Below are 14,290 nucleotides of genomic sequence, written 5' to 3'. Positions count from 1 at the left end.
AAGAAATAGAAAATCTGAACAGACCAAACTAGCATTGAAATTGAATTGGTAATCAAAAAACTACCTAAGAACAAAACACATGGACCAGATAGCTTCACCACTGCATTTTATCAAACATTTAGTGAAGACCTAATACCCATCTTATTTAAAGTTTTCCAAAAAGTAGAAGAGTGAATACTTCCAAGCTCATTCTATGAGGCCAGCATCACCCTAATACCAAAACCAGGCAAAGACACCACAAAAAAAAGTAAACTACAGACCAATATCCCTGATGAACAAACATACAAAAATACTCAACAAAAAAATAGCAAACCAAATTCAAAAATACATCAAAGAGATCATCCAACATAATCAAGTAGGAATTATTCCAGGGATGCAAGGATGGTACAATATCAAAATCCATCAACATCATCCACCACATCAACAAAAGGAAGAACAAAAATCACTTGATCATCTCCATAGATGCTGAAAAAGCATTCATCAAAATTCAACTCCCATTCATGATAAAAATTCTCAACAAAATGGGTATAGAGGGCAAGTACCTCAACATAATAAAGGCCATATATGACAAACCCACAGCCAACATCATACTTAACAGCGAGAAGCTGAAAGCTTTTCCTTTAAGTTCAGGAACAAGGCAAGCCCACTCTCCCCACTTTTGTTCAACATAGTACTAGAGATCCTAGCCATAGAAATCAGACAACACAAAGAAATAAAAGGCATCCAGATTAGTAAGAAGTTAAACTGCCACTGTTTGCAGATGACATGATATTGTACATAAAAAAACCCTAAAGAATCCACCCAAAAACTACTAGAACTAATAACTGAATTCAGCAATGTTGCAGGACACACAATAAATATACAGAAATCTGTTGCATTCCTATATACTAGCAGAAGATGATGAACTAGCAGAAAGAGAAATCAGGAAAACAATTCCATTCACAATTGCATCAAAAAGAATGAAATAACAAGGAATAAACCTAACCAAGGAAGTGAAAGACCTATACCCTGAAAACTACAAGACAATAATGAGAGAAATTAGAGAAGACACAAATAAATGGAAATACATCCTGTGCTCATGGGTAGGAAGAATTAATGTTGTCAAAATGACCATCCTGCTTAAAGCAATCTACAGATTCAATGCAATCACCATCAAAATACTAACAGCATTCTTCAATGAACTGGAATAGTTCTAAAATTCATATGGAACCACAAAAGACCCTGAATAGCCAAAACAATCCTGAGGAAGAAGAATAAACCTGGGGGAATTACGTGCCTCAACTTCAAGCTCTACTACAAAGCCACAGTAATTAAGATAATTCGGTACTGCTTCAAGAACAGACCCACAGATCAGTGGAAAAGAATAGAGAACCCAGAAATAAACCCAAGCATATATGGTCAATTAATATATGTTAAAGGAGCCATGGATATACAATGGGGAAACAACAGCCTCTTCAACACTGGTGACTGGCAAAACTGGACAGCTACATGTAACGTAATGAAACTGGATTATTGTCTAACTCCATACACAAAAGTAAACTCGAAATTGATCAAAGACCTGAATGTAAGTCATGAAACCATAAAACTCTTAGAAGAAAACATAGGCAAAAATCTCTTGAATATAAACATGAGCAACTTTTTTCTGATCACATCTCCTCAGGCAAGGGAAACAAAAGCAAAAATGAATAAATGGGACTACATCAAAAAGAAAGCTTCTGTAGAGCAAAGGACACCATCAGAAGAAAAAAAAAGGCATCCGATAGTATGGGAGAACATATTCATAAATGACATGTGTGACAAGGGGTTAACATCCAAAATATGTAAATAACTCATACTACTCAACACCCAAAAAGCAAATTATCCAGTTAAAAAATGGGCAGAGGGAATGTAAATTAGTTTAACCATTGTGGAAAGGAGTATGGAGGTTCCTCAGAAACCTCAAAATAGAAATACCATTTTACCCAGGAATTCCACTCCTAGGAATTCACCCTAAGAATTCAGCAGCCCAGTTTGAAAAAGACAGATGCACCCCTATGTTTATCACAGCACTATTTACAATAGCCAATAAATGGAAGCAACCTAAGTGTCCATCAGTAGATGAATGGATAAAGAAGATGTGGTACATATACACAATGGAATATTATTCAGCCATAAGAAGAAAACAAATCCTACCATTTGCAACAACATGGATGGAGCTAGAGGGTATTATGCTCAGTGAAATAAGCCAAGCAGAGAAAGACAGGTACCAAATGATTTCACTCATACATGGAGTCTAAGAACAAAGAAAAACTGAAGGAACAAAACAGCAGCAGAATCACAGAACCCAAGAATGGACTAACAGTTACCAAAGGGAAAGGGACTGGGGAGGGTGGGTAGGAAGGGAGGGATGGGCGGGGAAAAAGAAAGGGGGCATTACGATTAGCATGTATAATGTGGGGGGGCATGGGGAGGGCTGTACAACACAGAGAAGACAAGTAGTGATTCTACAGCATCTTACTACACTGATGGACAGTGACTGTAATGGGATTTGTGGGGGAGACTTGGTGAAGGGGCGAGCCTGTAAACATAATGCTCTTCATAGATTAATGATAACAAAATATAAAAAAATAAAAAATAAAATAAAAATAAAAAATGGGCAGAGGATATGAATAGACACTTCTCCAAAGAAATTCAGATGGCCAACAGGCACATGAAAAGATGCTCCACATCACTAATTATCAGGGAAATACAAATTAGAACCACAATGAGATATCACCTCACACCAGTTAGTATGGCCATCATCCAAAAGACAAACAACAACAAATGTTGGTGAGGATGTGGAGAAAGGGGAACCCTCCTACACTGCTGGTGAGAATGTAAACTAATTCAACCAGTGTGGAAAGCAGTATGGAGGTTCCTCAAAAAACTAAAAATATAACTACCATTTGACCCAGGAATTCCACTCCTAGGAATTTACCCAAAGAAAACAAGATCCCAGATTCAAAAAGATGTATGCATTCCTATCTTTATCGCTGCACTATTTACAATAGCCAAGATATGGAAGCAACCTAAGTGTCCATCAGTAGATGAATGGATAAAGAAGAGGTGGTACATATACACAAGGAATATTATTCAACCATAAGAAAAAACAAATCCTACCATTTGCAACAACATGGATGGAGCTGGGGGATGTCATGCTCAGTGAAATAAGCCAGGCAGAGAAAGACAGGTACCAAATGATTTCCCTCATCTCTGGAGTATAACAACAAAGCAAATCTGAAGGAACAAAACAGCAGCAGACTCACAGACTCCACGAAGGGACTAGCAGTTACAAAAGGGGAGGAATGGGGGAGGGTGGGTGTGGAGGGAGGGAGAACAGGATTGTGGGGCATTATGACTGTCACACGTGGTGTAGGGAGAGTCAAGTTGAAGACAGTGTAACACAGAGAAGACAAGTAGTGACTCTGTGGCATCTTGCTATGCTGATGGACAGTGACTGCAGTGGATAGTGGGGGAAACTTGATAATATGGGTAAATGTAGTAACCACAATGTTGCTCATGTGAAACCTCCATAAGATTGTCTATCAATGATGCCTTAATTTAAAAAAATCATTGGTGGCATGTAAGGGTACAAATGTAACAAGTAGTAAATAAGCCATAGACATCTAATGCATAATATAATGAATACAATCAATAATACTATAATCCAATGATGTGATGTGAGAAATATTGCTTCAATGGCAGTCATATTATACTGTGCACATGTATCAAAGTAATATGCTGTGCACCTTAAATTTTTTTTTTAAGAAGTACAGGTGACAGCATGGATAAGACAAGTAATGATGCTACAGCGTCTTACTTGCTGATGGACAGTGACTATGATGTGGGGTGAGGACTTGATAATATGGGTGAATGTTGAATCCATAGTGTTGTGTATGTGAAACCATCATAAGATTGTATATCTATGATACTTTAATTTAAAAAAGCAGTACAAATTAAACATACAAAATGAATTAGATTCAGCATCTTTATTCTCTAGAATCCTTAATTATAAACTTAATTTAAAGAACACTTTCCTAATGTTCATGTGTTCATCCATTCATTAAATAATTTTAATGACTACCATATGTAAAGTATTATTTTAAGTGCGGTTTGAAGACAAATTAATAAATATGGATGCTACATTCAAGAATGATTCCAATCTAATCAGAAAAATATGGATAAATAACCAGTGTAAAAATCAGAAAGTATTAAATGACAGACTCCTACAGAGTGGTAATGTCCGTCTGATAAACACTATAAGAAACAACAAGTTAGGTATAATTGGCTGCAGCAGAGGAGCCTGAACACCAGAGAAACTATTAGGCATTCCCGTAAAGGGAAGGATTTGTAAGGGCAAAAATGTAGCTAAAATTAAAATGGAGTATTTTGATAGGTGCAAAGCAGGGCTATGTGTAAGGGGGTTATCAGCAGGACAGGGTTGAAAAGTAGGCTAAGGGTCCAATTTCCTTGGAAACTATAAAGTTAAGATAAATGTGGAATTTTGGTCCAAAAATCCCTTATCTGAAACTCTGCACCTGGGTTGAAAATAAGGCTGCTTCTCTGTACTAAAGTGTCCACACAACTTCAATTCTCCAGGCAAGAATATTCCATTCTCACTGACAGGATTTCAAATATTAAATTCCTGACAATCTATGAAATTAGGGAACAAAATTTCTTAGCACTGAGTCTTTTTATTTAACAGAAACAGTTTTTTCAATTGTCAGGAAAGGTTTTGTGACTGCGACAGAGTGGGAAAAGTTTATATAAAGCAGGTGGGAACTTAAATATGCATATTGATAATAATCGGCATAATAGAGAGTGAACATCCTGGAAAACTGAAATCCACAATTGCACGTTAATCATTCATGCCAAACTCCTAGAGCCATTGTGCCTCTTACCTTTTTCACCAGGTATCTGGAAAAAAAAGAAATAAGCCTTAATTGACTCAAAGAAAGAAGAAAACTGCAGTTTGGCAACCTCTTAGTTCCTGAAAAATTGAGAATTTACTAAAAAAGGAGATTTCAATGCTGAAAACTAACAAAATATCCTAAATATTACACATAAATCACTCCAGAGTGGCAAAATGAAGGCCTTGACAAAGTCAATAGATTGTAGTGTAGTAATTTGAATCTCGATTGCAGCAAATTTGCTATTCAGCTAGATGTGGTAAACATCCAGAAACCCACCACTAAGCCTGAATATTTATTAGTCAATTTAGTGAAAAGGTGATTTCCTCAAACACATGGGCCTGAGTGTGAGCCATTATGAAACACTTTCCTATCTGGATTGCTGCTTTCTGAATTTTTGTACAATAAGTGATTCTGATTTATTGCAAAGGTTACCATTACCTAAAATAATCTCAGCTTTTAGATGCTAGGTAGTATATTAAAAAGGCTGAATGTACATGTCAGATTTTCAGTAATTTTCCCATTTAAAATAGCCAATAGGACTTTTCTAAGCTAAAACTGCATTACTAAATGGAGGGAGCAAAACTATGTGGCAGAACTAGTAGAGTGCTTGTGCATTATTCACTGGATATGATAAATGGTTTGCTTATGGGGTGAAAAGGTCATTAAAGCAACTTTCAAAAGTTTGCTTTCAGAATAAAATATATACACTAAAGAAACAACCAGTAAAGTTGGTTAAGGAATCCTGTCAATAAGAGTTCAGCCACTACCAAATATGTTCTCAAAAATACACTTTTAATTTCTCACCTGATGGCCCCCCTACGACTGTGCCTGTCTTAGGTTGTTCCTCCCTTGAGGAATCTTACCCATCTCTGGCTAACCAGTCATCTTCTGGGGCCATACAGGGAGATGTAAAGTTGGTAAGTGAGAGAGAAGCAATATTCTTTGAAAAGGTTAGCTTTTTACTTCTTTGCAGATTTTATGCCCTGTGGCTTCTATGCCCAGCATTTGTCTTGAGGTATCTTTACCACTTGGAAGAATTATGATACTTGGTAATTTTCGATATGAGGCCCGAATTCTACTAAAGGGTTGTAATTAGGAAGGAAGAAGAAAAGCTATAGAAGTAACAGACAGAAGAAAACATGGGAAGATTGATTATTTCTTTGACAAATCTTGTTGTAGAGTAACATAAGCATGTATAGGCTTTAACAAACTACTAATTAAATTGCATACACACATTAACATAATAGGAATACAGCTACATAACAAAAGCAGACCTACACCTGTTTTGAGAGAAATCTTCTGCATCCGTGGATGTTTTGTTGCCCTTGTCTAGCTTGGATTAATACTTAGTCTAATGGCACAGACCTGATCATCTACATTTGCCCTCTTACAGCACTAAATTATGTTCTCTACCTTTATCTTGCATCTACCTACCACTTCAGCATTTTATTAAAAAATAATAATAATAGTAATAATAATAATAAGGGAGAAATGTAGGATTCACAAATAAATTAAGTATAAAAATCAAATGAATAATCATAAAAAAATACACTTTCATCAGTGTCATAACTTTAAGTCCTGGTGCTCCAAGCGAACATTTTCATCCTTATTAATTGCAAAACATATAACTCTTCAGAAGGAAGGCATTTCTTCCTTTAGCTTTGAGACTTGTCACAGAGATTGGTTTTAATTATTTATGCCTATGTTACAAGTTAGTTTAATTATCCACCTTTTCTTCATAGCATCAGCGATCACATGGAGACCCTGCCGCTCTGAAGTTTAGCTTCTACGAAGTGATCACAGCGGGGCCCCGTGCACCCTCCGAGCTTAGAGCCTTACAGAAGAGATGTTTGATCCCAGGGTGGTATGCCAGCCACATTGAAAGATGGCTTGTTTATTTCCCTCCATTTCAGGTATTGAGCAATAAAAATTTACATCATGTTACAATCTTATTAAATTAATGTCTTTGCCTTTAGGATAGAGGAAATTTTACTCATTAGAACATTACTAGCTTTGTAATGTAAATAATGAGACTATAGCAGAGTAATAGATAGGCAGAGATAGAAGTTGTTTAATTTTCTTTCTAAAAGTATTTCAGGATAATACTCCCTGCTCTATTTTCTAGTGCATACTTTTCCTGATTATAAAGAGCCTTAAAGGCTTCATATCCCTGATTCTTATTCTGAGAATAAAGCTTGAGAACCTCTTAACTAAACAAAGCAAATATTGCTTTGCTTAATTAAATGCCATTATTTTGCTTTAAGCCACATTACTGAATTTTCCATAAATTCTATGCTTTTCTTGGCTTCTTTCCTTCTCTCTTTTGCCTAGCATCAACCTAGATTACAAATCAGCTCCTACATTGAATGGCATAAAGCAGTCCAGTCATATCAGACATAATACATGTTTGCATGCTTAGAACTATGCAGTCCAATATGATACCCACTACTACATATGGCTACTTTAATTTGTATTAAAAGTATATAAAATTAAAAATTCAGACCCTCAATCACATTAGTCACATTTCATATAATTTGTAGCCACCTTTTAGACACCAGAGCTGTAGAACATGTCCAGCAGCAGAGAAAGTTCTGTTGAACAATGCTGGTCTAGACTAAACACGTATTTTAAAGAAGACGTGTGAGCAAGAGTTGCATTGCAGGTTCTGTGGCTCTCTATCATGGACCCTGCCATTTCTGGGTTCGTGCTCTCCCCCACCGCACTAGAGTAACAAGCAAATTCTCCCCCTTTGTTAAGGAACTTCTGTCCACACTCAGGTTCTCTGGGAGTCGTACCTTTTCCTTCAAGTGGATTTTCAATGTATTTCTTAAAACTTTGCAGTGCTACTCTTTAGAATAGAGTTGTGGAGAATGACAGCCCTCTGTCTCTTTACACCTAGAATTATTGTAATCTTTCTTCTTTTCTACACTGCTCTTTCCCAGTTTGAATGAGGGAATCATTGTTATGCCTATTTTTAAACTTGGTTTCCATTTGTGATTTCATAATTACATTCTTAGGCTCTCTTGGCTTTTTTGTTTTCCTGGTGTTTGCAGGACTTTGCAGATTACAAAACATGATTGCACTTAATTAGTGTGATTTATTCTTGTTGGAGGTCATTAATAAGAATGCCCTGGTTAAGTCTAACAACATCACATGCAGATCCTCTCAGTAGAGTGTCTTTTATTGAATAAATTCATAGTGCAGAAATTTTTTGTTATACAATACATACCTTTTTTCAATATGCACTGTCTTTTTTATTTCTTTGGTAATTTAGTTGCTAATTATCAATGGGCAACAGCTAAGAACTGATCCTGCTACAGTGATGGATGAAGTACAGAAGTTTCTAGGAGTCTCTTCTCATTACAATTACTCAGAAGCTTTAACGTAAGTTTACACTCTAATTAATTTATTGAAGTTTCATCAGAGTACAGGTTTCAAAGAAATTCTGCTGTGATGATGCAATTGCTGAGTTAGCTGTTCCTTATATACTGATTATTTTCCAGTTTGATATTAGCCACTTGGGAAAAAAAGTTTCAGCAGTGGCAAAGAAATATCCTAAATCCTCTGTTGATTTCTGGATATGAAAGATTTCCCCTAGAAAGAAAGTAGAGAAACAAAACAGCTGCAAATCTTAAAACCAGCAAGTAACCTTTAAAGACGTTACATAAAATATGTTGGTAAGCAGTGAGCCTATTTAACAGGCAATATTGGGACATCTTGGAAGCATAAACAGGTAATTAACTAGATGTCTTATGAACTCACTCCCTTCTCTTTAGTGCGATTTTCAAACACAGTGTCATAGAGCAAGAAATAGTCCATAGGTGACTGAATAGGCAGAGAGAGATGTTATAATTACATGTTTTCTTCTTCTTTGTCTTTTCCCACTGTATGTGTGACCTTGCCAGCTCTCCTTCAGAGTCCTCACCAGTTACAGCTCTGGTTTGGTTTTCTTTTGCTGGTTTACTCTGATTTTTGTAGGTAACTCATTGCATCTGGGCAGGGACTGGGGTGAGGCAAAAGGGGCACTGGGACTTCAGGGGGCGTTCACTCACAGGGCCATGCACATATCTGAGGGTAAATGCCTCCTAAAATTTTGGACCCAAGATGTCTTTCTTACCTCACCTTAATTCTGACTCTGAAGTTCATTTAATATTTCAAATAAGACCCCCACCTTCCTTTGTCCATTTATAATGATTGGCTCTCAGATTTATGAAGGTTGTGTTTGTTCCTATTATACATGCCTAGAGCAATTAGAAGATACAGAGTTGGATGGCCATGGACCTGACTCTCACTATAATATATATTTTTTAATTTTAGGGTCATAGACTGAGCCTTAAAGAAATTTTTAAGTCCTGTATTATGGAATTTTTCTATTGCATTTCTCAGTATAAAACTCAGTTCTATAGATAACAGATTTTCTCTTTTTATTGTACTCTTTATCCTATAGCTATTTAAAAAGGGAGAGACAGGATTCCTTTACCTCTCAGTTTTCCTTACAGTAAAAGATGGGGAGAAAAACATCAAATCCTGCTTACATCTGGCAAAAATCATGTCTAGAGACACCTGTTAGAGAGTCATTTTGGTTTAGAGAGCAAAGGAGTAGGTGAAAATTGAGTTTTGAGATTCCTTCCTAAGAGTCATTTACTTTCTTGCTACTATTAACTTTCTGACCTCTGTGTTTTCTACACTACAAGTACCCATTAGAGCTTTGTAGAGCTTTAGTTCAAGTACTAACAAAGACACTTGCCTTAGGTATTTAACTTTCAGCTTGACCTTAAGGAAATCTGAGTGATTTTAGTTTGTTAGAAATTCAAGTCCGCTTCTGCTTTATATCTTTTTAAATATCTCTTAGAAAAGAAAGCTTTTATTTTTAAGCAGCTTCTATTTCAAGTTGACTTAACTTTGGGTCTTTTTTATAGAGTATGTAGCAAAGGATTGTATTTCTGGAGAAAAAAAGATGTGGCGTATTCTACAAAGACATAATCTCTTTTTTTTATGGAGTAGGCCTTGACCTGCATGCTGTGTATTTGTCTCCTTTGCATCCAGCTCAGCAGCAAGCTTTTAACTCACCTCCATGGCGGAGAAAAGGGAGTCTAAACTTAAAAGACGTAATATCAAAGCAATGTACTGTATACAAAGAACTGTGGGTCACTTTGCACCTAGGATGAACCTGGCTAAAGTTACCCATTGTGTGATTCTCCAGCCTGGTTGGGGGTTCCATGGGTGAAGTAGCAAGATAAGATACGTGTATTCTGAAACCACAGCTTCTGGTCCAGCAGGGCTGCCCAAGCTCTTACCCTGCTGATAGAGATAATGTACTGCCATTCAGTTTCTTTTTATATTTTCTTGTCAATCATCAGTTGGACTTGCACACCTTGTACAACCCAGCAGTGCGCCTATTGTAGAATATTTGGAATTTCATGTTGTAAGTCTGGGAAAAGGAAATCCCAGGGCAAAATACCTCTAAAAACCAAAATCAGTCAAAGGGAGAAATAAAGTTTAAAACACACTTATTACTTACAAAACTGCAGTCCCAGGCTGTCTTTCTTTTCTGTGCAAGCAGCAACCACACACCGACCCTCCTCCTCACCTCTCAGGTACAGATAAGCCCTCTGTTGCCCAGGTAATTACCCACTGATATGGAGATGAACTTCTCCACCCCATGAGGAAAGATGCAAATGCACTAAAGCCTATTTGTAAACCTCTGAACGCCTGTTGATATGCAGATGCACTAATACCAGGTGAGAAATTCTGGAAATGTTTCAATTTTACCCACACATGTCATTGTCTTACATCTAAATTGGTCTAAATTCTGCTTCACCCGTGCCCTTTGTAGCTGTTCTGAGTCCTCTCCTCATAATTTAGTTACTCTTGTTAAAGTAACTAAGGATATATTGTTTCTGTGGGGGTTTTTTAACATGGTAGGGATGACTGGGGGTAAAAAACATATGTTTTCAAGAATATCATTTATTGCTTCATATTTTCCCTATTAGTGACAGTGAAGACTGTCTCTTTGGTACTTTAAAAATGTTTCATTTAAAGTCCTCTAAGAATATCCTGAACTGCAAACAGATATGAGTTCTCAACTAACCACATAAATCCACTTCTTTGCACACAGTAGAATAAACTAAGTCTACACAAAAGTTCTACCATTAATCTTGGCATGAAAGAGTACTCCAGTTTAAGAGATCTATAAACTGATTATCATCAATATAAAAAAAATCTATGATTTCAAACTATTATCAAGAAAAATAGCAATGTTTCCATTGTCAAGAGTGTTCTTTCTTTCTTCCTACAATCACTAAAGAAAGTGTTCAAGCCTTCCAAATTTCATAGTCATTGGATAGTCTGTGATTTCTTAAAATGATTTAGTACCATTGATGCCAGGGTTCTTGTTCACAAAGCCGAAGAATGAGCTTCACAAACACTCAAAGGAGGAGAGCAAGTTAAAGGCTTTTATTAGGAATAAAGTGAAAGGACAGAGCTCCAAGAGAGTCTGTAGTGGTGCATTGTCTAGGGGTTTTATAAGCAGTTGAGGATTTTTGAGAACATGAAAAAAAGCTTAGGGGTGTGGACTTATTGAGTGCTCCCTGAATATTTAGAATTAACTTAACACAAGCAACTTCCTGCTCTGATGATTTCTCCCTGAGATACCAGTATCTTGGTCTGGGGGGTACATGAAACAAGGCCACCTGCCCAGCCCCCAAGGTGGGCTGAGGTATTGTTTGCTAAAAAGTAAGTGAAGAATTTCTAACTTCTTAACTTACTGGGTATTAACATGCAATCTTATCTTTAAGGTGGAATCCTCCCTGCCTTTTACTGTGTTATGGCTGGGCCTGCAGGCTAAATTAGTTTGCCCAGTTTGCAAAATCACTTCATCAGATCTGAAGGAGGAAAGAAGGCATATAGGCCTGGGCCTTTTAGCATGTTAATGTCTTTCACATGATTAGCATAATAAAAACATGTGCTACTCTTCTTTATCTGGGAAATATTAAGTGATCTCACTGAAGAATGACTCCAGAGCTGAATGTTTAACACAGAGTTTTGGTACGGGGTTTCCTTGCATGTAGTTACATTGCTCTGACTGCAAATATCCTGCCTTGCTTTTTCCGGAGGCCCTCACCCTGCTCTGACTACACCCACAGTCCCTGTCTCACCATCACCATGAATTTTAAGTGATGTACTAAATATGAAAAACAATATTTTTTTAATGAGTGTGGATGTGATCTGAAATAAGCAGTGTAAGCTTTAAACAATAAGATGGGAACTTTATCACTAAATTAAGTACACTAGCATTTCGCCATGTTGTTCAACATAACCTTAATCCCTAAATTGAAAATAGGATTGATACACTGACAATATTTTATCTTTCATGTTATGTTATACAGTATTTTAAAGCTGACTGATCATTTGAGAAAAAGCAGGAAAAAATAACACTTAGTTTGGAATTGTGCTAATTTGTATAAACTGAAATGAAAAATGTAAACTTTTAATTTTACCATGAAAATATCCATTCACAATTATAGCTAGCCATCAGTGGCCATAACAGGAGTTCTCACACTTAGGAACAGTTTGTTAAATACCTGAAACTCACTTCTTTACTTTTCAGTTAACCTGTTTGGGTCTTAACCTGTTTATTAACATAAATTAAATCTGAGTTATATGAATTTTTAATGCTAATTAACTGTGAAACTTCAATAAATCGACAGTAAGGATTTAAAGGCCAGAGGTTGGATAAAGATTGTGTGTTGGTTTTGTTTTGTTCTGTCAATATAAGACATAAAGAACCAAAATGACTTCAAAATGCAAAAAGATTTCAATTGTTTCTAGTATCACTTTCCCTAGTAACCAAATTTATATTGCCCAGGAATTCTTTCCCATACCATTTTGTATGAGTTTGAGTAAAAACATGCCACATTAAACATTTTTTAGTAGCAAACAATAGTAGCCATAGTAGCTAAAATCTGCTAGTTCTCTAGATGACCTGTGAAAGAGAACTTAGAAATGCTAAAGAGAAGAAAATGACAATTTCTTATGATGAATTTGTTTTTAAAAGTGGTTGTAATATTTGAAAATCCATAAATATTTATATGTTCTATGTATTTATGTATATTGCTTCATAACAACACTTTGTGAAGGGTACTATTAGCTCCATTTTTTAGCTAAAAAAGCTGGGGCACAGAAAAGCTAAGCTGTCATTCAGCAAGTAAATTGAGAAGGCAGGATTGAAACTCAGTCCTCTGAAGCCTACACTGCCAATCTATTAAGCTCTTCAAATTGGCATTAGATGTTACAACCAGAGAAAAATAATATTGTGAATTTTTACTAATGAATAGTATATCAACAGGAAGTACTGTAGAGGAATGCAGGGAACAGGGCTGAGCCACCCAGTTTTCGTAGAAACTACGTGAGGCTAACATTCCTGGACTCTACTCTAAGTTAGATAACTAGAAGTAAATGACCCCCCTGGGGTCGAAACTCGTGATAAGTCACATAGGAATGCTTGTGCAAAGGTCAGGCACCTGGTGTATCCCTGTTCCAATTTTATTGGCCAAAGTATAGAATGTGTTTCTAATTCATTGGTTGGGGTAATGTGCAGGCTCCGGTGCAATGACTGTAGAAATCCCATATAAACCATACCTAAAGTTGCTTGGGGGTCGGCAGCTCGGACTCTGGCCTGCGTGTCAGGGGAGGTGCTGTCGACCCCAGCTTGCTGGCTGAATATAGACTTTGCTTGGATTTTCATCTCCGTGTCCGTGTGTCTTGTTCTCTGGGAAACCCCGGAGTCCTGGACCCTAACAGTACTTCCTTTATAAAACTGAAAACATCAAGTGAGCTTTTTAAGTTGTGTCCAACTTTCATTATAAAATGAATTTGTCTCCCAAAATACTGTTATTTTGAATAACAAATGTGTAATCATAGTGATATGCAAATTAAAACCACATTGAAATACCGCTAGAATGGCTATATTCCAAAAGACAATACCAAATGTTGTCAAGAATGGAGAGACTTGAACCCTCATATACTGCTGATGGTAATGTATAATGTATGGTTATTTTGGAAAAGCAGTTTTGTAATCTCTCAAAAATTAAAGAGAAGCTTACAAACAATCCATTTCCACTCCTAGGAATCTACGCCAATAGAAGTGAAAACCTATGTCCACAAAGACCTATTCACAGTAGCAATGTTCATTAATAGCCAAACCCTGGAACCAATCCAAATGTTCATCAGTTTATAAAGGTATTAACAAAATTTGTCATATCCACACCAGTAACAAAAGGGAAATGTCCAGAAAAGTCAAATTTTGAGGCAGAAAGTTCAGAGCTTGCCTGGAGCTGGGGGTGACAGCAAGGATTGAC

At 36.6% G+C, this 14,290-nt stretch overlaps 1 protein-coding gene and 1 long non-coding RNA gene across 3 annotated transcripts in view; one reads left to right on the top strand and one right to left on the bottom strand.

Annotated features, from left to right (window-relative positions):
- NDST3 (N-deacetylase and N-sulfotransferase 3) overlaps positions 1 to 14,290 on the top strand; it is a 199,387-nt gene that overhangs the window by 166,472 nt on the left and 18,625 nt on the right. For both annotated transcript variants that reach the window (XM_073237117.1, XM_073237118.1), the window contains exons 11-12: positions 6,674 to 6,844; positions 8,206 to 8,315. In XM_073237117.1, coding sequence (XP_073093218.1) covers positions 6,674 to 6,844; positions 8,206 to 8,315 — 281 coding nt within the window. The remainder of the gene's footprint in view (positions 1 to 6,673; positions 6,845 to 8,205; positions 8,316 to 14,290) is intronic.
- Positions 8,396 to 14,290, bottom strand: part of LOC140849572 (uncharacterized) — a 40,124-nt gene continuing 34,229 nt past the window's right edge. Inside the window, exon 4 of the long non-coding RNA XR_012131612.1 lies at positions 8,396 to 8,525. This is a non-coding gene — a long non-coding RNA (uncharacterized lncRNA). The remainder of the gene's footprint in view (positions 8,526 to 14,290) is intronic.

This window comes from Manis javanica, chromosome 5 (genome assembly GCF_040802235.1).
Source record: "Manis javanica isolate MJ-LG chromosome 5, MJ_LKY, whole genome shotgun sequence".
Lineage (NCBI taxonomy): Eukaryota > Metazoa > Chordata > Mammalia > Pholidota > Manidae > Manis > Manis javanica.
Note: the sequence above shows the minus strand (reverse complement) of the source record. Positions and strands in the feature narration are given on the sequence as shown.